The 23,065-nt window shown below is 39.9% G+C and overlaps 1 protein-coding gene across 6 annotated transcripts in view; it reads left to right on the top strand.

Moving 5' to 3' along the window:
* The first annotated feature begins 1,809 nt into the window (after window positions 1-1,809).
* Window positions 1,810-23,065, top strand: part of gab1 (GRB2-associated binding protein 1) — a 47,515-nt gene continuing 26,259 nt past the window's right edge. For 2 of the 6 annotated variants that reach the window (XM_058640959.1, XM_058640957.1), the window contains exons 1-2: window positions 1,810-2,253; window positions 2,372-2,512. In XM_058640959.1, coding sequence (XP_058496942.1) covers window positions 2,441-2,512 — 72 coding nt within the window. In that variant the 5' untranslated portion in view covers window positions 1,810-2,253; window positions 2,372-2,440. Of the gene's footprint in view, window positions 2,254-2,371; window positions 2,513-19,063; window positions 19,165-23,065 lie in introns of those variants that run through there. The other 4 variants (XM_058640960.1, XM_058640956.1, XM_058640958.1 and 1 more) reach the window with 3 other exon arrangements.

Raw genomic sequence — 23,065 nt, 5'->3', positions numbered from 1 at the left:
AAAAAAAAACATTTTTAGGAAGTGACTTTGTAATTTCAAAAAATACACCGACATATGTGGTTGCATAATTTTAAAAAGAAGCTAATTTCCTCCAATTTGTTGGTCTTATTGCAAAATACTTTTTGCACAAATGGAAGCACAAAAAGCAGAACTGGGAAATCACATGCACTCACTATTCCCACAGATATAGGAAGGATGACAGTTGTTGTTGCAAGAACAAATTATGATATGAAATGAAAATGAAATGATATGGAAAAGACACATCTCTAGTACCAAAGCTTTCAAAGGACATTTGGGGGAAAAAAATCAATGAATTTCAATTATTAATCAGCCAAACCATTATTTTGTTGTTGTTGAAATGTTAACTCCTGAGAATGTCTTTTTATTTATTTTATTTTGTGTCATTCAAGCACTCTTTCATGTGAAGATTTCATCCATTGTTGGTACAAATGAGAAACTGCAACAAAAATATCTGCTGACCACAAGTATGTTGTCATGCCCATGTAAACTAAAGATCTGTGTCTGTGAAACATACCATGTTAGAACATAAGACAAAACACAAAAAACCGTGTGCATCAATAACACAACACCATAAAAGTATGAATATTTGAAACTGTAACATTTAAAATGTGGAGGAAAATTCATTAAGCGGAAATGGAGTATTATGTCCGCAGCCTTTAATTGCTCCCTCTTTCTTCATCAATACCAAGGCTGTTGAAAGACGTGATGTTCTTATACAATGGAAAAGTCATTAATCATAGACCAACTGAGAACATCCTTTGTGGGAAGTGTTTACCATTACAAAAGCATTCCAATAAGATTCCTCAGATACCAATCTTAGTCCAGAAAAAACATGTCTTTGCCAGTGGATTAGACCAGTTATAGATGTTCCATTGAGCCCAGGAAATTGATCAGCGTTTGGAAGCCAAATCAATATCACGCTTGCATGTATAACCCTTTACTAATCAGTGTGATATTTGACAATTAAGCCAGTACTGGCAGCCAATTTGTTTTACCATTTAAAAAAAATGGTAATATGGAAAATATTTGGGGTAATTGTTGTTTTGAGGTCATTGCACCTACTCTATACTCACCTTTATTACAATACACATTCTTATTTAATAATGCATAACAAATAAATACCAAAAAAAACACAACATATGTGAAGAGGTCAATGGGTACACTGACATTAAGCAAACACTGCATGCTATTTGGGTTGAGTTTACTTCAGGGAATAACCCAGGCATTATGGATTGTGTAGTTTAGACGTGTAATGATTTGTTGGGACCTCCGAGGAGGGTCCTTACTTAGTCTGTTTGTCGACACTCCGTTGCCACTTTTAATGGTCCACCAGGCTCTATTATGTCACGGTTCGTCGATCGACCCGCACGTTACTCCTGCCTGTCTGCTAAACGAAACGCAAACGTTTCTGAACTACATGTCCCATGGTCGAAGAACGCACAGCTTTCCCTGAACACTGCCGCCTCCCCAGTTCGTCCTCCAAACTGGTTTTCAAAACAGCGTCAGTTAAAGGAATGTAACTTCCGGCTTTCAATGTAGAAAATAAAGGTCAATGTGACGAACTATAGGACTGAATGAATGCGTATATGCCTCGTGCGCATAAACATCACATTCCTAATTCAGTAATGAGACACTAAAAATAACGAATACACTCACTGGCAGAAATAGCATGCCGCGCTTAACTTTTAAAAAACCCATAGGGGCACGGCAGTGGTTTTATTTTGAAAGCAAAGACACTAACTTCCGTGTTATCTGTTGTTTGCTCATTTCACTTGACGCCGCCATGTTCCAGAGGAGGGTGAGTTTAGGGAAAGACGGAGCCTCCCTGTCAATCACAATTAAGGAACCATGGGAGTAAACTGGTAGGGGAGCTCGGCGGAACCACTGTGTTTACGGGAAAGCTTGATTTATTTTGCGTAGAAACGACAACTATGCACCAGTACACTGTGGGACATTTACATCTTATCTCGCCAACTGGGAATCGCTCCACTTTAACGGCAATCAACATGAGGCGTCACATATAACAACAAAAACTTGGCGACTTTCAGTTGTGCTGGCGTCAATTTTTTTTGTTTCATTTTGGGCAAAATACACAAACGCTCAATGGTATTTGTATAAAAGGCGTCGCCGCGGAGGTTTATCATCACTCCAAGCCCAGGATTTATTCGTTTATTTGACTACAACTCGTGGAAAATCTGGTCTGTGCATTTCAGACAACTGCCTTGTCTGTCGGTGAGTCGACTTTCGAAGCAGTGCTCATATTTATAGCGCTCGTACGACATTTTCTTACAGCTTTAATGTTTCTACTTAACATTTTGAACACTATATACGTAACATTGCTTAATTCCAGGCACAAGAAGACACTCCCAAAACACACGAAGCTCAAACTCCAGAGAGAGAGAGGTAGAAAGGAGCAGCTATGAGTGGGGGAGATGTGGTGTGCTCGGGGTGGCTGAGAAAGTCTCCTCCTGAAAAAAAGTTGAGACGTTACGTAAGTGCACTTTATATCCTATTTGTAAGTACACGCTTCCACATTGAATATGTCAGCTGTTGCATGTACAGGCCTCAAGTTCCGTGCATTTCTACAAATCACTTTGTTTTCCTGAGCCTGCAGACGGAGTTTGGTCTCTACGAGCTCAGGCTGCCATGCACTTTCCAAGGCTTCACAGTAAAAGAGTGACTTAACCATGAGTTGGCAAGCAGGAGACTGCTGTGTAGGTCATGGGGGCTGAAGTGGGACACATGGTTGTTATTTTTGAGACTTTTTCATTGTTATGAGATAGACTCATCACGTTTCACTTTGTGTTGCATTCCCCCTCCAATTCTTTGGTTTTCCCCTACTTAATATTTTGATTACCCTGGGAAATAGTGCTCACCCAGTCACAGTTAGTACTCCCATGTGTCAAAGGTGTCTGATAAGCCCCATTTCCACTGAGTGTTAAAGTTCACTTCAGTGTGTTTGTATAGATTATTCAGAAGTCATTGAGTCAGTAGCCACTGGACTTGAAGTTTTTCTTGAAGACGTTACACCTCTCATCCAAGAGGCTTCTTTAGTTCAGCACTGAAGAGGCTTTTGTTCTGAACGGTCCCACTTTACGGCACATATCTTCACCAAGCAGTACAGTTTGGTTCAGTTTGTGACAGTATTTCAGTTTTGTTGTCAAACGTACCAAAATAACTGATCTGTACCATCACAGTTTTTGACCTAGGGGGTACCTAGCTCAGTGGTCTGGTGCCTAAAGGGTGAAGCTACACATCAGTCCACCGAATGGTCGACAGAGAAACGAACAAAACGGGCCGCAGCCTTTTCTCAAACAAAGCTTGTCTTCTTCTTCTGTCAAATAACCACATTACAATAAGTGAGAACATAAAATGCAAGATGAGCCTTTTTTTTTTACTCTGTCACGTTTTTTTTAAGTTCGGGAATTTATTGGTGGGCTACACTGTGTCGTGCTGGTATGACGTCACGCTATCTGCGTGGCTGTTGCCTCACTACCCGGCCCACAGACCCCCCAACTGCGGGAACGCAAGCCATATCAGGCTGTACTGTTCCAAACCGCACCATAGTGAGCTGACATGGACTATACTTTGTGGTGGAAAAGAGGATCTTCTGTTGGGGTACCTAGCACAGTGGTTCAACACATTATGCCCATACTGTGCATTACAAGAGGCTTCACTGCCAGTTGTTCCTTTTTTTTTAATAAAAAAAGGAACAACTGGCAGTCAGTATGTTACATGTCAAAGGTGGCACACTTGGCATTTGTTGTAACACCAAGGGTTAAACTCAGGCCTGGATGATACATTCAAAAACATTGTTTTTTTAAAAAAAGAGTCAAGATCGATCATTATCATAATAAATGTCTGGTTATTACAGATTGGTTTTTGGTCATGAGTTAAAAGTGTAGAAACTAGTTAATTGTTATTGAAAACTTATCGTGCAAGACAAACATTTGTTAAACAGAGTAACATTTCACACACCCGAGATGGAATATCTAAAGCAAATATAGTGCCTTAACACTAAATCAATATTCATTGGACATTTGATATATATCACAATTACATAATTTAATGATACTTATTGGTATTGAATTGTTTTGCCTAGGTTACATGGTTTGCACAACAGCAGAACTGTGTGCATCTGAAGTGTTGTGGGTCTAGACCTGAAACAGGTATTTAAAGAGCTGACTCATGATAGTGTCTGATTTGATGGCGACAAAACTCCTTCCTAACTATTTGATCATGCACACATTTCTCAGAACAATAACCACAAATCACGTTTGTATGTATTGCCTGTAGGAGAAGAAAGTACTTTTGTCAGAGGTTAACCTGGTTTTTAGTCTGCGGTTATATAACAACAGTTTGTTCTAACTTCTGCATCTCTTATATCTCCAAAACCAAGTGTTTGCTATAATCACCTAACATTATTCTTTCTTGGTAAAGTAAATGATAGCCTGGTGGTCAATTTTGTTATTCTGAAGAGGGCATGTCAACTGTTTTCTTGGACACAATTTTAAAGAATAAGTCATCATACTGTTTGTTATGAGGATCCAGGGTAGTGTCGATTACATTTTGAGGAATTTAAGTGGTTTACTGATGATGAGCAGAATTGATTTGTTTGTATAATTTATGCAAATAGTAGTAGTGGCAATTGTGTTAAATCAGTGGTTAGCCACTGTAAGTTAGTAATTTAAATAAAGGCAATGGAGGAAACCACTTTTTAGATTTAGATTTAGATTTAAGATTATGTAGGGACCTGCAACCCACCACCACTAACCCTCCTTGTGTTTGACCATATTTCTGTTTCTTATAATAACAGATACATTCATACAAAGACTGTGTTGGCTGCAGATACCCAGTCTGCAGTCTACATAAGAGCTACAATCAAAAAGGGTACTACAAACCTAACAATAATCCCATTTCAAACTTCATTTCTCCACTTAATTTATGTTGCTGTAGATACTTGAGCCATCACATTTGGGCAGCACAAAGTCCATTTACAACTTAAACACACATTTTTGTAAGCAGAACTCTGAGAATCAAACTACACTCCCCTATGGTGCATAATGCACTACAGCCACAAGATATTATGTGTTTTGCAATTGGCCTTTTTCAGGACTGACATAATACTTATTAACAGAAAAGTGGGTAGTTGACACATGGTTCCCCCTCTCTGTGAAAGGTCGTAATGCTTGGTCACATGAAGCTGTGTAATCTGCACATTTTCAAATGTTGCTGATCTGGCAACTCACCACCAGCTGTTTTGATTTGATTCCCAAAATACAGAAGTTAATCATTTTCTAAGAATAGAAACCATGCAGCTTGCAACGTACAGCATTGTGGTTTTAAGTTGAAAATCATTTCGAAATGTGAAAAATCTAGGGACTTTTGTACTTGGCTTCCTTTATTTTTGTGGTTGAAAAGAACACTACCAAAAGGAACATACTGTATATATGAAGCAAACTCCATTATGCCATATTTATAATATGGCATAATGGACAGCTTACTTTTCACCATTACTAACATCACTGACTGCCTGAGTCTCATTACCAGCATGAGCAATTAACCAGACGTTTCTTGTCTGGTTATCAAACAACTGCACAGTAATGGCAAGTTTCCACTGGCTCTACTCGCCTCGCCTTGCCTTGCCTTGGCATGGCACAGTTAAGTAGTGTTTCCACCAGCAAGATACCTGGTATCATGTACTTTTTTAAGTACCTGCTCTGGTGAGGTTCCAAGCGTACTGAGTAGGTTCAATGCGTGATGTTGCCAGACTGCTGGCCACTGAGTGCCGTCACAGGAAGAGACGTCCGACACAATAAACAAGCCGAACAGTGCCAAATTGTAGATTAGTTAAAACTACTTAACAGTCCTAAAAATGTGGGTTAATCTCCAACAATTACCAGGGAAATGTCTAAAATCTCAATATTTAACAGAGGAGTCTGGTGTATTGAGCAACAGCACTGCTGATCGTGACCGGCGAGCACCATCACAAACCCTGCGGCTGTATTTACATGGAGGAAGTACTGAACAAATATTTTTAATTAACTGCTTCTAGTGATTTTATTCAGTGGAAAACAACTGCTTTACAAGTCACTAGTCACTCATGCAGTGATGACTCCGCCCACGTTGAGTAGGTACCTTTTTTGTAGTGCCGTGCCGTGCCGTGGCGTGCCGTGGCGAGCCAAGGCCATAGGGGAAAAGGGCCACAAGACACTCCTAGATGAATGTGTTCAGGTGTAAGTGTGAGCTGCTTTGTAGTAATGATTAGGTCATTTGGCCAAGTTAAGATGAGTTTTGATTACCACTCTAAACATCAGCCAAAGTGAAAGGTGGCTGTGGCTGTGTCTGATATATAGATAACATGTGTTGCATGCATGTTTTGGGCACTTATGTTTAAATTACAGTGAGCATTTTGTGGTAGGTTGAATGATAATGAAAAATAAACAAATAGTACACCTTAAAATACAATGGGTACATGCCGTCATAATCCCCATCTCCAGACTAAGCAGCGGTAGATTAGAGGCTGCTGCCCCCCCCGCTTGCCTGGTTAACCACTTAGGGCAAAGTTTGCCCATAAGGCTTTGCTGCTGATTGGTGAAGGTCAAAGGTAAAAGCTTGTTCAGCCGACATGACTTTGTCTGTGATGCCCGAGCCATCATAGGCTTGAAAGACCTCAGTTCATTACCACTGAGTAAGACGGTCATTCGAAACCTGATGTCGGCCATGTTTATTTGTTTTTTATCGGTTAAAAAGGATCAAGAATATGTGCTTTGTTTTTGAGTGACAACTAAGTTTTTCTTTCACAACTTAGTTGGCATTTAAAAAAATAAATTACATTAAAAAGTGTGTGTGTGTGTGTGTGTGTGTGTGTGTGTGTGTGTGTGTGGGATTACCTTCGTAGTCCTACCTCTGACACTATTTGTTTGTTTGTGTGTTTGCAGAGCTATTTAAAAAGTATTCAGCCATTTCCATGAAATTTTGTGGAGAGTCAGGAAGAGATTTTCAATTTTGGAGTGGATCTGATTAAGAGGTGGATACAGGATAGAGAGCAATCCAGTGCTTTTAAAGTTTGGTCGTGGTTTGTGCTTCTGTAGCATATTTTATAGTTCATTGCTGCATTTAGAGTTACTGTGGGAAAGACTCAACACTTCCTGGCCATTAATGTCTCATTCACAGTCGACATGAAGTTATCAGACTACAGTTGCATTTGTAGGACATTCTCCAGCCAGATTTTGTCATAACTGTATCCACTGTGGATTTATGTTTCCATCTGGTTGTATTTTTCCTCTTTCATCTTTCTTACCTTTCCAATCTGTGAACTTCTCTCTAGGCCCATTTGTGGAACTCTCTTTAAAGGAACAGCTTTTAAGAGTGATATCACTGACTGATCTGCAGTGAATTAGCACAGAGAAATGAGTTGATGCATTGATGGATTTGCATGGTAATTTTTACCATGAAATTATATATATCTTACCAAAGACACATTTTCACAGAATTCACATTTAAGGAATATGCATTACATCTTTTGATTACCGATATATTAATTTCTTATCTTGGATTGCTACAAAGAAGACTGCAACTCAACAAGTGCTTATGGTTATGTTTTATTATATACATAATGTTAAATTTGCAGTTAATAAAATGCTGGGCAGTTAATCATACAAATGATAATTTACTGTAATATTGAATTTAGTTAGCCCTTAAATTTGCTGGGCAGTTTTTAAGTTGTTTACCCCCACTGCACATTGCTGTATGGACTATTGTAATCCCTCTTGTCCACTGGCATGTACCCTCTGGAAACAGATTAGGATTTTGTTATACACTTTGTCTGGCCCTTACTAGGGCCTCAGTGCTGGAGCACAATACTCCAGGGTAAACCGGATGAAGGAAAATGTCGAACCCTGAAAGTCCTCCTCTGATGGCTGTAAAGGGAGACTGAGGACATACTCCATGCTGATGTTGAGTCCTCTCAGCTGGGACTAAATGCATTTGCAGTATACACCACACTGGCCGTTAGCCATTGCATCTGTCTTTGGCTGACAAGAAACGATTGTCATTTGCACATTGCTGAAGACAGATATGTATGCAACCAATGTGACAGGTCAGTCAGATGAAAACAAAGGCATATCTCTTTGATTAAGTAGAGGATTCATTAAATCTGCTTAGCAAGTGGAACAGAGAACAAACACTCACTTTCTGTAATGCTCCCCTCCCCACATGCTTGAAGAAACAAACAAAGCAGCCCGGCCTGCATGCAACAGAGGGATATTTGTGCAGCATTAGCTTCTTAGGCTAACAAAGGAAAAATTGGACCGTGTCCCGACAACACTGCATTTGGACTCAGCACACTACTGATGTGTGTGATCTGCCACAGCTTGAAAATGGATTGCATGTGCCATTAATTATTTAATGTCCATTACAAAGAAATGACCATTAAATATTAATATCCATGCTACTACAATAGTTATCCTTACAGGCCCACTTTTGTTCCACATACAGAATATCATCACTTATACATAGGTGTATCTGTTTCACTTTAGCCAAACTGGTGCCAACCAATGTGCCGAGGTTAGACTAGGCTAGACGAGGAAAACACGATAAGCTTTTCATAATGACACTAACATCGGTTTGTTTTGTACGAGCAGGGTTGGTTGTAAGAGCAACTTTGTTTTCAGAAGATGGGATATGTATTGTCAGACAAATATGTTGAATGTTAAAAAACACAATAGACGTCAACATGATTGTGGTTTGTATTTTCTTATGGATATTTATAGACTGTATTGTAATCCTAAAATAATTGCATCACAAAAAACAACCTCGGAAATAAAACACACCTCTGCTTCTTTTTGCACATAGTTAAATACCCAAACATTATTACAGTATATCCAAAATGTAAAATGTCTATCTCTATTTTGCACAACTTCAGTTATTATATGCAAGTTGTCCGTCAAAGCTTTTTGTAACCGCAGTTTTTGAGAGGCTACATATATCACCCCAATAGCTCACATCTAAGCGGATCTATTTTGGCTCTCATTGTGTCTCTGTGGTTCTAAAAGCAATATTTTGGAATCCATCAAACCTAGCACCACTGGTTTGTTGTTTGCGCCCCACTGTCTCTGTCACCATGTGGTCACCAGTTCACTGCTTTGGAGTTCTTCCCATCACGTGGCTACCATGTTCTCCATAACTCACAAGTCACTCCTTTCATGGATGAAGTCTGATAATATATAGCATCACAAAGTTGATCTGGAATACAACAGGTGTCCTAAATGTGTAAATCTGAATACGTCAGCTTTCTTGTCTTAGTAGGATTGGATCTGGTTGTCTGCATCAGATCAATAGAGATTGTAGGTCCGCAGCCACAGAATTGTATCAAACTTACCTCCAGTTAGTTCCAGATTTTGTCTTAAGTTTCAGTCACTTAGGCTGCAGCCACAGTCTGACATGAATAGTTCTATGGGAATTCTACAGTGTTTCCAAAGCCTTAAAACAGTTTCTGTTGCTGCAGATAAAACACGACTGGATCACCAGTTTGCAAAGCAACAAGTCTGGTTTCAAAACCCAGGGTTTTTTTTTTAATACCAGCGCATAGTTTTATGATTAGGAAATGAGTTTGAAGTTGTTCTTGTTAGCTTTCCCATCAAGATATTAGCTGCAGCACAAAATCTGGACTTTTTTGGTGTCTAAATGTGAATCGGCTCATCCAAAAATGGAAAAGGATGTTGCTGTATGTGAAACTTGAAATAGCAAGTTTTTGGAGGAATATTTAGAAACTAAAATAAAAACATTTTCTATACACACTAATCCATAATAATAAAGCCACTAAAATGCAGGGATTTAAAAAGGAGGCAGCATTTGATCAAGTATATGTCGGGTTGTGTTTACCTCATGGATGGTGTTGTGCTGATTATGCATGGTCTCTCCTCAAATGTTTACATTGCACCATTGTGTCCCTTTTTAAACCCAGTCTGTTGCCTCAGTAGAACAATGATGTTGAATGTAATAGTAGGTCAGGGCTGACAAGAAGCATTCTGTAAACAGATGTGTCTCTTTTTGCCCAGTGCAGCTGTTTACTGACCTGAGAGCCAAGTCCACACAGCAGTTCAGGGAGGGACTGTGGGGAACTGGTTCTCGTGCAGACTTGGTTTTCCTGTTTGAAACTTGGGAGAGGATTCTGAGTAGTTTTTTTTTTCTGTTGGACTAAAACTGTTGTCGTAAACTGATCCTTTTGTGCCATTTGTCACTGTGCCAAGTTGAACAGTTTCAAGTGCAGCTATTATTAAACGCACATGACAGAAAGCATTTGGTGAGGCTAAGTGTACACATTGTAGTGTTATTTCTTTTAATTACTTATAATTGGGCCATACGATTCTTATTTACAATATTTTCAGAAATCAAGAGTGCTGTTAAGCTAATGACACAGGCAACACATATGGTATCTGTTCAGAGTCTGCTCTATTTCCAGAGTCTAGTTGTAGTCTAATGTGAACAGAGAACAGTGATATTAAGGACACAGGCACAAAGACTGTAGGGCTCTCTGTTCCCATCAGATTGGTGTGTGTGTGTGTGCATGTGCTTGCATAAAAAAAAAAAAAGCATACACAGAAGTTGGACCAAATTTATGATGATATGCATTCCCTGAATTCTTGCAAAACAGAGGGAGCTTCTTCAAGATTATTGATGCAGGACTATACATTTTTATGGAGTGAAATGCAGGCTGGGATATACCACAGTGGCAATCAATAACTTTGTCATTGTCGAGTTAAGTAAATAGAAAGCAAATGGGATGAGAAACTAGAGTGCTAACATAGAGCTACAGCGTTAGGCAAGCTCCAGTGAGAGCAGCTCTCAGCTCTCTGCCTCGTTCTTTTAGTTCCCAGTGCCTCTTGGCAGGCACAGACACTAGGAATGTTGCATTGCTCTGTGCTCCTCTTTGCTGGTCTGCTGGGGTGTGAGCACCTGGTTCTGAGCTGCTGCTGGCTCTTCAGTTTAGGCTAGGATGGGCTGGACTGCACAGCTATGCAATGCACTGGCTGATTGTTGTTTCTGTAGCACTGGGAGGGAAGAGAAGCCGCTCCCTGGCGCCCCAGCAAGGCATGGCCGCCCCTTCCTGTGTGAGGCGCTGATGGCTACCAGATGGTGGGTGAAGAGAGAAGAGGAGGGGTCCTATTCTCGTTCCTCTTATTCTCTCATTCTCTCGTTATCCTTTTGTGCCTTTTTGTATTCTTTAATTTCTGCTTTTATCCTTTTTTGCTAAATCTTTTTTTTTTTCCTTCATTTCGTCTTTCATTGCCACAGCTAATTGTTCCTCACATAAAGGAGGATGAAAAGGAGACTGATGCTGAACCTGGACTTGCAGACCTCCAGCTGGTGTTATCATGCAGTATTTCATTAGGTGTTCCATACACTAGGACACCAAAGATGTCACTGTGACTCACTTGTAATCAGTGAATCGCTGAAGAATTATACACTTTGAAGGCCTATTCAGGTTGCATGCCTTAAAACGTCCGCATGTCACATAGAGCTGTTCTGCCTTGTCTTAGAAGTTACCACACTCACCTGTTCAGTAGAAGCAGGGAAATACAGGCTGTGTCTGCACTCAAAGAGTCATGTCAAGTGAGCTGTGTGACCACTTCATTCCCTTTGAAAAGCTGCCCTTCACCAACAGGAGGCCCCATAAACCCAGAGCATGTTCCAACCACTATTAACTGTTTAGAGTCTTCAGGGTACATTCACAGTCTCACATGACTTAAACACACCTGCTTGTTTGGGGATTGACCTGTTGGTGCTGTTCCCACAAATAAAGAAAGTGAGATGCATCTATGGTTATATTAAATTGTATGTTGTGGCCAGGACATCAACATGTTGCATTTATTCATCTCATCTCACAAGAAGACATTGGCTCAGATTACTTATTTTGTGTAATTGAATAAAAAACAACAACTAAACTCTGCTTAGTTGAGGTTAGATGGATAGCTATGTTATTATCAGTCAGTTTTGCCTCAAGGCTAGAGATGGACTCATTTGGTGTTCATGATTAAGTGCTGCCAAACGTCTTGTGATCCTGTGTTCCCTTTTTAGGTTGTCTACAAATGTCCAGTATCGAAAACCATTTTTTTCTGTTGTGTCAAAACTAGATTGGTGTATTAGAATGGCAGATACAATTCTCATATCATCATTCATCTATGTTTTGGTTTGTAGATTATCTGCAAGCTTGTCAAAAGACACTCCTTTGTCATAGGCCCCTGCTTCTACTGAGCCAAGTTGGAGATTTGAAGGTAACTTTTGAAGGTAGAGATGTGTTCGACTGTATCTGGTCACATTTAACTCCAAAGGTTCACCTGTCATTCACCACACACACACACACACACAGACACACACACACCCACACACATTCACCCAAACACACAAAGTTGCAGCTGGCACTTGACCTATGTGGTGCTATGAGATCTGACCCTAGCCGCTGTGTCTGCAGCCCCTTAATTTAGCCCACTGCTGTCATGGTAGTTTTTACCCTTCTTCTCTGGCTCAATGCTGTGTGTGCACCAATATTTGTGCATGTTTGTCTCACTGGAGAACAAGCCCGGTTAGAAGGGTTGTCAGCCTAGAGACTAAATGTGAAATATTGCTACTGACCTGTGTAATTTCCCAAGTTACTGTGAGACAGACAGGCCCTCGGTAAAATAGATGTTTGTCTGTATCAACTTCCCTCTAGTTTGTCTGTTGAACTAGTTTTCAAATCGGTTTCCTTTGTGTGTCTTGGGGGTAGAATTCAAAGAACAAAGAACGATGGATGGCTCTTTGCTTTTCACCACTGGTCCTGTTGTGGCCACAGTCCCTGATTGCATTAGTGTTACTATGGTGCTGTCCGATATCTTTGGCCTGGCCTAGAGCCAGAGGACGTGGTTGAACTTGCACACATGTACACACAATCATATACTCTCTCTCTCTCTCTCTCTCTCCCTCTCTCTCTCTCACACACACACGCGCAAACATACTGAGGAAGAGAGGCAGGGATGCACCAGAGACCCCTGCTCTCAGAGAGTATTTGTTTCCAGCATGACTGGAAGCTGAGAGTCTGAAGGACTTACTCCTCTTGTCCACTTTTTCTTTCTTGGCATTTCTCTGAACTTTAGTGGGCACTCCTATTTTTTTAATGCCTATTGCTGTATCTTATAAAACGTTAGGAATACCTCAACCCTCTCTGATTCAGTCCTAAACCCATGGCTTTCGGATAACCAACCGGTGAAATTCAAGCAGAGAAAGGTTGGTAATATTATTACTTATAGTAAATTCCCTTTTACTTTTTGTGTGGGGATACAGGGAAGCAGTTGTGTTGATATATTTATATATATACATACAAGAGACAATTAAATTGCTGCATTTATAACATTAGAACATTTTAAAATCTGTAAATAGTCCTCTACTCTCATGTAATGTTATGTTCAGCCCCCGAACACTGTGGGAAATTGTTAAGGGAATTTCCAACACAAGCCTTTTATTATCAACAGCTTACATTACCAGTGTTTCATGTAACAGATCCATTTGCAATGTAGGCTTGATTTAAAGAGACATTCTACCTTCTACACACAATATATACATTTGTAGTTTTAGGAGGTAATATAAAAAAAAATGTTTTATGTGTAAAAGTAAGATACAGTCAGAACTGCTTGTTCCTCAAAACATAATCTCTACATATCTTGAATGTAATGTTTGCCATAATCCTCTTCCACTGGCTGTTTCTTTTTGCACTGTTGTGTACATGTTTGGCTGGTGTACAGGCCAAAAGAGGCTGAAGAAGAATTCTTTAACCCCTCTCTCGTCAGTGGGCAAGGAACAGTTTGATCATGTGACCCAAATCTGCCATGCCAAAGGAATGTGTTGAATTCTAACGATGCAGCTTTGACAAGTGCATGTGACTTTGTGCAAGAGCTCAGATTGGTGGGAACTGCAGAAGCAAAGGCTGATAGGAGGAAAGCAGGAGAGGGCAGGCAGCCATTAAATACAAAAGTGAATACCAAACAAACACATTATTATTATTATAAGTGAACTGCCTGATTGTACAACAAGGAGATATTGTGACTGCACTTGTACAGTGTACTGCTTTGGTTCTCATGCCTGAGAATGTGCTGCCATTTGTATTCACAAACTGTCCTCAGACTTTGCAGATTGAAGGGGGCACTGTATGAACCAGGGTAATTAATTATTGAGTCCAGGAATCATTTTCAGCAAATATTCCCATTGGTATTATAGAGTATAAAGGAGCCATAGTGATCATGGTGTTAGTGTATCAGTCAGAGAGCAACGGTCCCTTTGTGTCAGCATGTTTCTTTTAGATGAGCAGTTTAACGTAATGACAGTCAAATGCTTGTGTCGTGTCATGTCACTTCACCAAGAAATGAATTTGATAGTTATTTTGTCAGTTTCTGAATGAACTTGAAAATGTTTACTGTCTGAAATTGGAACATTGTCTTTTACTTTTATTTACATGTTAACAGAATTGCCCCAAGAAACTGAACTGGGGGGTTGATGTTATCATGGTTTACACTAGTTAACCTAATAAAAAACAATGAGATTTTTGGTTAAAGTGATTAAAAAGCAGCAGACATAGATATACAGTCTACATGTTTCCATTGGCTAAGCTTATTGTTGTTTACTCCTCTGCAGGTTAAAGGTATTGATTGGTGATCTGGATTTGAGTAAAAATGGGCTGGCAGTCTTCTGTCACACAGGTACTATATTGTCATGAGGATGATGTATTTGAACCATATTTGTATGATCATTAGTCATAATTAGATTTTAGTCTTTTACTTCATCTTGAAAGCCCCGTCATTCACCGATGTTGCTAGAATAAATGGACTAAAAGTGCCACTCTGATTATTCATTATTTGATAACATAGCCTTTCTTTGCATTATTAAATTCTGATTTCTGTATGAATGAAGTTAAACACCCTGTTTCTCTGTGTCTCTCCCAGAGGCACCAGTTATGTTATGTGAATGTTTTGACTTGTAGCCTTGTTAGTCATGGTGACCTGCCAATGTTTTGCTCTTCTGATGTGATGTGATGACACAGCAGAAGAATTATTATTGCAGGGCTACCCTTTTTTTTAATGTTTTGCTAGTTCACCTAATTCACCACACTGAACCATTTCATTTAGCAACATGAGAGAAGTCTAATTATGAATTCTTCTCACATGCACTGTGATTCACCAAAGAGAATCTGCTGCTGTGACAGTGTAGCTCATGTTCAGTTTCTTACCATAACCATCACCACAAAAAAATCTCTTTATTGCTCTCACCAGAGCTTTCGAATGTAACATTAGAGACAGTTTATGGAAAATATGATGTTATCAGTGGGTCAAACCTCTGTTTGCCCTCTCAACAGGCGACAGTGCATGCATCAGTAGAAGCTGTGTATGTGACAAATGGTGAGTGCAGGTGAGTTGGGTACAAGTGAATGCAAGCTGACAAATCCACAGGCATGAACACACCCACAGAAGCCAACCAACAGCAGGAGAGAAGTATTTTTTTTATTTTTTTTAAATCTTGATATTGTTTTGGTGTTCACATAATAGTTCTGTTGTAAAAATACATTGCATTGTTATCTTTGCTGCCAGTATTGGTGGTTTAAATTGGAGGGATTCCACACATTCTACACTAAATCACATGAACGCACATGCAGCGCACAAAATCTTAGGTATGTGTTCACACCACGCACATTCCCTTTCAACTGAAAGTGAAGCAGTATCAACTGAATGTGACAATAGAGAGTGGAGGTGTGTACCAGTTTCAGGGGACTGGCTAAAAAAGGAGGTGTGTCTGTAAGTTGACTGAGAAACAAGCCGGGGCATGCTCGGCAGCTCAGTTCATAGCACAGGACATGCAACTTCTAAGCGTGCGTTTTAATCTATGAAAGGTATTATCATTGAATCATGAATGCAGGGCAGTATTTGCTAGTTCCCCATTTCAAATGAATAATGGCAAATAGTTTCCAGAATAAATGGAATATTTTTTCCAACTCCAATATTGTTTTATCTTGTGCAGAGTAACCAGGCAACACGTTATTGAAAGTAACACCACCAGTGAAACACAAGTGTACTGTATATCAGAGTCCATTTCCTTATCTCTGTTCGAGGCATCTCAAGCCATTTCCTCATGGACAGACTGTAGCAGGAGAGTGGCTAATTAGATCATATCTAAGGCAACCTCTCACTGGCAGCTAAATGTGATTAGGAATAATTTTCATTGGACTGATTGGATTAGACTGCATAGAGAGGGATTAGGTTAGAAGCACACACAGAGTGGACTAAAAGTATTAACATAGAACTATTAGACGTCTTTTTTTATAAACCTTTTTGAATTGTAATCAATCAAAAAGCCTTTAATATAGAAACTAGAAGCTTTATTGGAGCATGCTGCTTTCAAACCAAATTAATATGAACATGGCCTCATGGTGGTTTGTTTTGTCCTGGATTTCAAGACGCAGGAAGAAGTGGGACAGTCATGAGTCTGTCGCTCAACCCACAACCAGCTGTAGTGCTGTAGCACCCTGTGCTTCTCTGAGACCTACAGGTCTGTGCTACTGCACTCTCCTATCAGAACATTAATTCAATACAATACATCAATATGTAGTGAAAATGATTGTAGACTTACCTGTTTGTACTATATTGTCCATGTGCAGGAGTGCATCAAAAGCCAAGCTGGGAATTGAATGTGGGATGATGTACTTTTTAGCATGTGGGCCAGATATTTTAGGTTCTACCCACTTCACTTGAGCCAGTGTATTGTAGGTGTACTGTGCCGTTGCAGCAGCAGCATGAGATGGGGGTTGCGGTGGGCAGTTGTTGCCAGAGGAGGTGGTATGTTATTTTCAGTCCATTGTGTCTACTTCCTGCGGGTCAGGGGTTATTGGAGCAGGGTGTTGCAGACTTAACGGAGTAAGAGGAGGGGAGGGAAGTCAGCAGGGTAGGCAGGAAAGTGGCCATGCTCATTTGACAACAGTGACTGGTCAACAGCTCACTTAGCTCGCTTCTTTCATAATGTTTGTCTCCGGGCGAAGCTTGGACACTTGAGAGCCAGGTACAGAGATTTGACTTTGACCTTGTTATTGTCCTCATTGTTTGTTTGTTTCTGTTTTAAAGATTTGAACATTGTTTTCAGTACTTTGCATGCATTAGCTTTGTGACGCTCAGCAGAAGGTCAGAGACAGAAATGATCGTTCCAAAATCTGTTTGGAGATGATCGTCAAAAACTGAGTGGAAGCCTAATGACTTTTGTAATACTTAAAAGTCACCCCGGTGGTGTTTTGGAAACTGGTTTGGCAAGAGTGTCAATAATTGTACTGCGATTGATTGAAGCACAAACTTTTTTTGGAATCATATTGAAGTAATTCAGAATTTAAAATGGCAACCCATGCATGCATTTAAAAGAGTATACGCTTATAAAGGGGAGCATGTAGTGGTTGTCCATAAAACCAACAACAACAATGCACCTAATGATGAACATAGAAGTGCTATACAAATCAGACAGCATTGCTATGGCTATGATGACCGCTCTAACTAGTCTAGTCTAACAAAAAATAATAATGCCACAACAAATGATGTAATGGTAAAGTTAATTATCTGAAGTCTTTGCTCTGCAGTCATCTGTCACTTTGTTTTCACGATTAGTGGCAGATTGGTGCAGGGTTGTCATGCCCATAGTATATTTTATTGGTTCAAGTTTCTGCACCTGACAGTGTGGTGTTTTTTGTAACACATCTAAGGCAAATTAGCAACTTGTCTGTAGCTTTTGTAGAAGTAGCTTGCTCTGTTTTATTTAAAAACTTAAATATCCACATTTTTTTATTTAAAATATAAGGCTGTCAAAACAAGACAAATCAGTGTCTGAGGGTAATTTGTTCAGTTGAACAGATTTTTCTGTATTCAACTTAAGTTGATTGTTTTTTACAGATTACATGATATTGTCTTCAAACAGCAACATGTTTGATGATTCAGTGCAATTAGAGTAAAGCTGCAATATGTAAACTCGAGTTTGTGAATATTATTTCAGAGGTTTAAACAATGCACATCAAATAGTGATTTCCAACGTCTTCCTGCAACTGAAGTAAAACATTTTGCAATGAACAAGCAAATCATCAACCTCAGTTACTGAGTTCTCATAGTGCAGCTTGTGTAGCATTCCCTTTCAGTCGAAGCCGGACTATCGCTTTGAATTCTCATTGTTTTATGTGCAGTTTACGAGACCGTTGCTGTTGCAGCACAAGGTAAATGTTAATATAGAAAGAGGTTCTAAAGTTAGCACCCAACAAACCCCCAAACATGACCACAGTGACAAAAGGAGGCAAAACAGGAAATCTTTTTGCCCAGAGTGTGTTTGGGGAACAGATGACCAGGAAGATAAAAAGCGCTAACAAAGTGGAAACTTCCACTAAGGGATGTTATTTTGCCTTGTGTGTGTTTTTTCTCTCCTTTTTCTCTTTTTCACAAAGCCCAGTGTTTCCTGGAAAACAAAGTCGGAGGTAGTTGGTTTAGTTTTGATGAAAAGCCTTATGCTGTGTGTGCTCTACAGGTTCCTATATTATACGCAACTACTGACACCGTGCTCCCTCAGTCATACATGATGTGAAGTTAATATTTAAACCCGAGTTAATGCTTTACCCTGTGAGCAAGTTTTGAGCTTGAAGCATTGGGGGAACAGTGGGGTGGGATGTGGGGATGTGGGGATGTGGTGCCGATAGAAAATGAGGTGATCCATCCTAACCAAACCACTACAGTCAGTCACATTGCAGATCATCAATGTGGCTGACTGATCAGATCATCCTTCTTTCATGTTCTCTTCTGTTACATCCTCCTCAACTCTCTCTCTCCCTCTCTCTCTCTCTCTCTGCCTCCCCCCAACTCGATCCTCTAATGAATGATATGGAATGATTACTTGAAGGAGAGTTCCTGTCCCCGCCCTACAAGACAGGGTCAGTGCAGCAACAGCAGCAGTTGTGCAGTTGCCTATGTCCAAGTGTATGGAGTAACAGCAGGACCATGGTTCTGGACTTAATGGAATTGGTACACGGAGCCATACAGTTGGCTTAGGAAAAACTCTCCGTCAAAGCCTGATAGAGTGTAATGCCTGTGGTGGAAAACTTTGGTAAGCACCACTATTTCTACTCCAGATATACAAGTTGTATTGAAAAGTACGATAGTCTTAAGTATATATGTTGCTACACCACACAACGTGGAAGCTGCGTTATCTGTTTGCTTCTAGAATTTTTAGCCAGCGATATAAAATAGTTTGAAGACTTGTGACATTGTCTTGTTGTTGTTATTACTTGTGAAAGCCCATAAATTCTGAACACCTGTTTACCCTTCAGACATGCTTCCATTAGACTGTTGGTCTTTGTGTGAGCTGTTTGTAAAGATAGCAGTATTACCACCAGAGTCTGTGTTTTTTGGACAGTTATTGTAGATTGTTAGGGTTGGGGTCAGTTGGCGCCTGGCTGGGTGAGAATTTCACAGCTGCACATGAAAGCAGAATGACGGTGAGATTGTAAATTACAGGAGGGAGGGAGGGCTCGTGTGGATTATGAAACGAAGGTTGTTTTGGTGGTAGAATAGTTGCTCTTGACGGATCAATACACGATTGACGAGCATAAATATAGAATGCTCTCTGACTGATGTATTATGCATTCACAAGAGGGGTTTAGTGTTTTTGATCATCCAAGTTCACTCACTGTCCTCAAAGTGTCCATTGCGTAATATAAGCTGGTGTTCACAAAATGGCATAAACAACTGTTTTTTTTTTTTTTTTTTCTTTCCCAAACACAAACACACACTGTCTTTACATTACACAACACATGTCACTTCACCAGTTTATTTCTGGCAAGGTAGGAATGCACAAATGTTACCTCCATGGTGTCCCCAGCTGCATAAAACACAACTGTTCGGCTTATTTGGTATGGAGCCAACTTATTTGGCCTTGTTGCCTGCACACAGGCTGGTGTCTGCTCGCCTTGCTGTGCCATGTTCTTTGCAGAGCCTCATTAACTTATAGTTTTGTTTTTAAAAAGCATGGTGATGTTGTAATGCACCAAAAAGCCGATGGTTTATGGATTAATTTAGTGATTTTTTATATAATTTAGTAACACTGGGTCATATTGCGACATATATTCTGTGAGGTCCAAAAGACTTGAATGGGAATTGGCCTCACAAAATATTGGTTCCATTTTCTTTTTGTGATTATGCGATACAGTAATACTAACTGGAATGTGGCTAACTGAGAGTCTGTACAACATGCAAGGTTAATGGTCTAAGGTTTGCACTCTGTTAAAAATTGATGTCTGGTTTCTGAGAATTCCTGTAGTTGTGATTTGGTTCTTGTGGAACGAATTGAGTCTCGAGATATTCTCACTGTTGTGTCTCTGACCTGTGTGGGAAGACGGAGTGCACTCACACAAAGCAAGGATGGGATGTTTCATGTTAACAAAGATATGTTCTTGTTTTCGCTTGGAGAGGAGAGAAATGAAGAGGTTGACAATCACATGGGAGCAGTGCTACATTTCACATGGGAGCAGAGTTGTGCTGTGGATGTGAGTGATGATTGATAAAGTTTGGAGACGGTTGGGAGTTAAAATTGTTGTTGGGTATTCAGTACATGTAGTACTGAACTGTACTGTCCACACACAAGCTAATGTTGCTGTTACTCTACTCCAGTGTGTTTGCCTGGGTGGTCTGATCTTAAGTCCCGTCCTCTCTGATTCACATTGTAGGTGCTTGGAAAAATTTACAACTTTTCAACTAAATGGTTTATTAGGACAGTAAATCTTTTTTCAGTTAAGATTTTAAGGGAGTGCAATCTTTTATGTGATTTATAGAAGCATATCTAATGGCCACTAATGTCTATAGTTTGTTTTATTGTGTTGCACATCACAATCATAATGGAAATATTTTTTAATATTTGATTGATGCTTTCGCATTCTTCCATGTGGTACAGACGGCAATGTAATTAATGGCAAAAAAGAAAATCATGTAGGAGAGCCAACATGACGTGGTACAGGGAGAACAGCAGGTCTCTGACAAACTGAGACAAATCAAGGAGCTCTATTTTCACAAATGATCTCAGAGACACATTCCCACAACAGCCTCAGACACCATGCACAATCCGCTTTAACCACTTATGCAAGTGTCTTGTCGAACAGTACAGTGGGAGAAAGGAGGATGGAGTGTGTCTTTGAATGACAGCCACAAAGGTCTGAGGCCCCAACTCGCATTCTAGAATGATATTGCAAAGGCTGTTTGTTAACAGCAAATGTGCAGTTCTGTGATGTGTTATTTCCTGGATATGAAATGACCCATATTGGTATATTGGATTGTAGTAATTTCATACCATACTCTGTGACATAAATTGGTCTCCACAGTTATTCTCACTGACTTTTCATTTTTATACTTGACTACTTCCTTAGATGCCCGGCAGCATCCCATGCTTTTGTGCAAATGATTGGGTACTTCATTACAGCACAACAAAAAAGCACATCACTGCCTCCATCTTGTAGTTAAGTGAGTCATAAGTATGGATACTTGGATGAAATGTATATTTCAAAGTAGAATACAACTGTAGGACTGAATTGCAAAGCTGTATTGGATTTACTTTGGTGTTGTTTGTAAGCTCCTCTTAGACCTCTAGTCAATGACGGAGTGTCTTTGCAGCATTATGGAAGAGTTTGGGGTCTGTGTTCTGCCAAGGGAGAGCTTTTGTTAAGCATAGAGGAAGTTGCCCATGCTGTGGCATCTCTGAACTCTTTTTATTGAGAGTGCAGATGGGGAAACAGAATCATAAAGTCTCCACAGGAAGCACAGGAAGGCTCACATCCAGGGAAGAGGATGGAATCCTCAGATGCAACACCAGAATAAGAGATGTTATGGAGAGAGATCTGTCTATGGCTATTAGCCCCACACAGACCTTTGATTTAAAATGTAAATGAAGACATGAATATTGCATTGCTCTAATCTGGGTACAGGAGTACATAGCAAGGACTTGAGTACATTAGGAAAGGCAGCATGAGATGGTGAGATGGGTTTTACTGGCCCCATGTAATGACATCTAGACTTAGAGTGTTTGCTGTTGGATATTGGTTTGGACATGAACCAGTAAACGTGTTTCAATGAAAATAAACAGACCGACTAGTTCATTTTGTGCAATGTGGTTAAATTTGACTTTTTTATGTTTCATGTTGCTCTCTGCCCTTCTGACTGATGCCGAGTTGCCTAATCTGTGTGTCTTTGCAATAAAATTGAAAATTGAATATTAACTGATTGCACTGATTGCCAGATGATGAAGTCAATAGCCACAATCAAATACAAAAACAAATACAGACAACCTTTGTAGGTAAATGAAATAATTCCACTGTTGGGAGTTGAGTGTGTTGGGGTGCACTCCTTTTATATTTATGTTTAAACTTAACACACACCCTTTCGTCTCTTCTTGTCCCACCCCCTCTGATTTAGCAGTGGCAGTTAAGAGGGTCTGGGACAACCTGATTACATAGAACAGGAAGTCAGAAGAGGGAGAGATCTCAAACTGCAGACCCTCGCACACACACACTGCAACATGATAACGTCAGACCTAAGGCGCAAATAAGTATAATAACACCAACACCATGCTGGCTTACTCACTATCAGTAACAGAAATGGTGAAGGGGATAATGAAAACAGCTCTGGTTGTACGGCTCATAAGGTAGGCTCTCTGTTTTTCATTGAAGCTCAGTGTATTTACCATGAAGTATCTGTAAGGATTAGAGGTAGAATTGTATAGTCAGTCGCTTTCTTTCAACGTTTGGCTCTTTGGTGCAGTCTCTGTCTTAGTGATGACAGCCTTGTTAATGTAGTACAAACCAAATAGAAAGATTTCACTTACAAAGCTTATTTAATGTGGCTGCATTTTTATAAATAAAAGCACTTATCCCATTGCTCTTATGTTGTGGGATCACAGTCGTCATTAGTTCAACAAAGCTTGTTTGAACCCTATAATGACCGGGTGAAACTGTCATTTTGGC

Source organism: Solea solea, chromosome 10 (assembly GCF_958295425.1).
Source record: "Solea solea chromosome 10, fSolSol10.1, whole genome shotgun sequence".
In the NCBI taxonomy this organism is placed as follows: Eukaryota; Metazoa; Chordata; class Actinopteri; order Pleuronectiformes; family Soleidae; genus Solea; species Solea solea.
The sequence above is the reverse complement of the archived record's forward strand: the minus strand, read 5'-3'. Positions and strand labels throughout refer to the sequence as shown.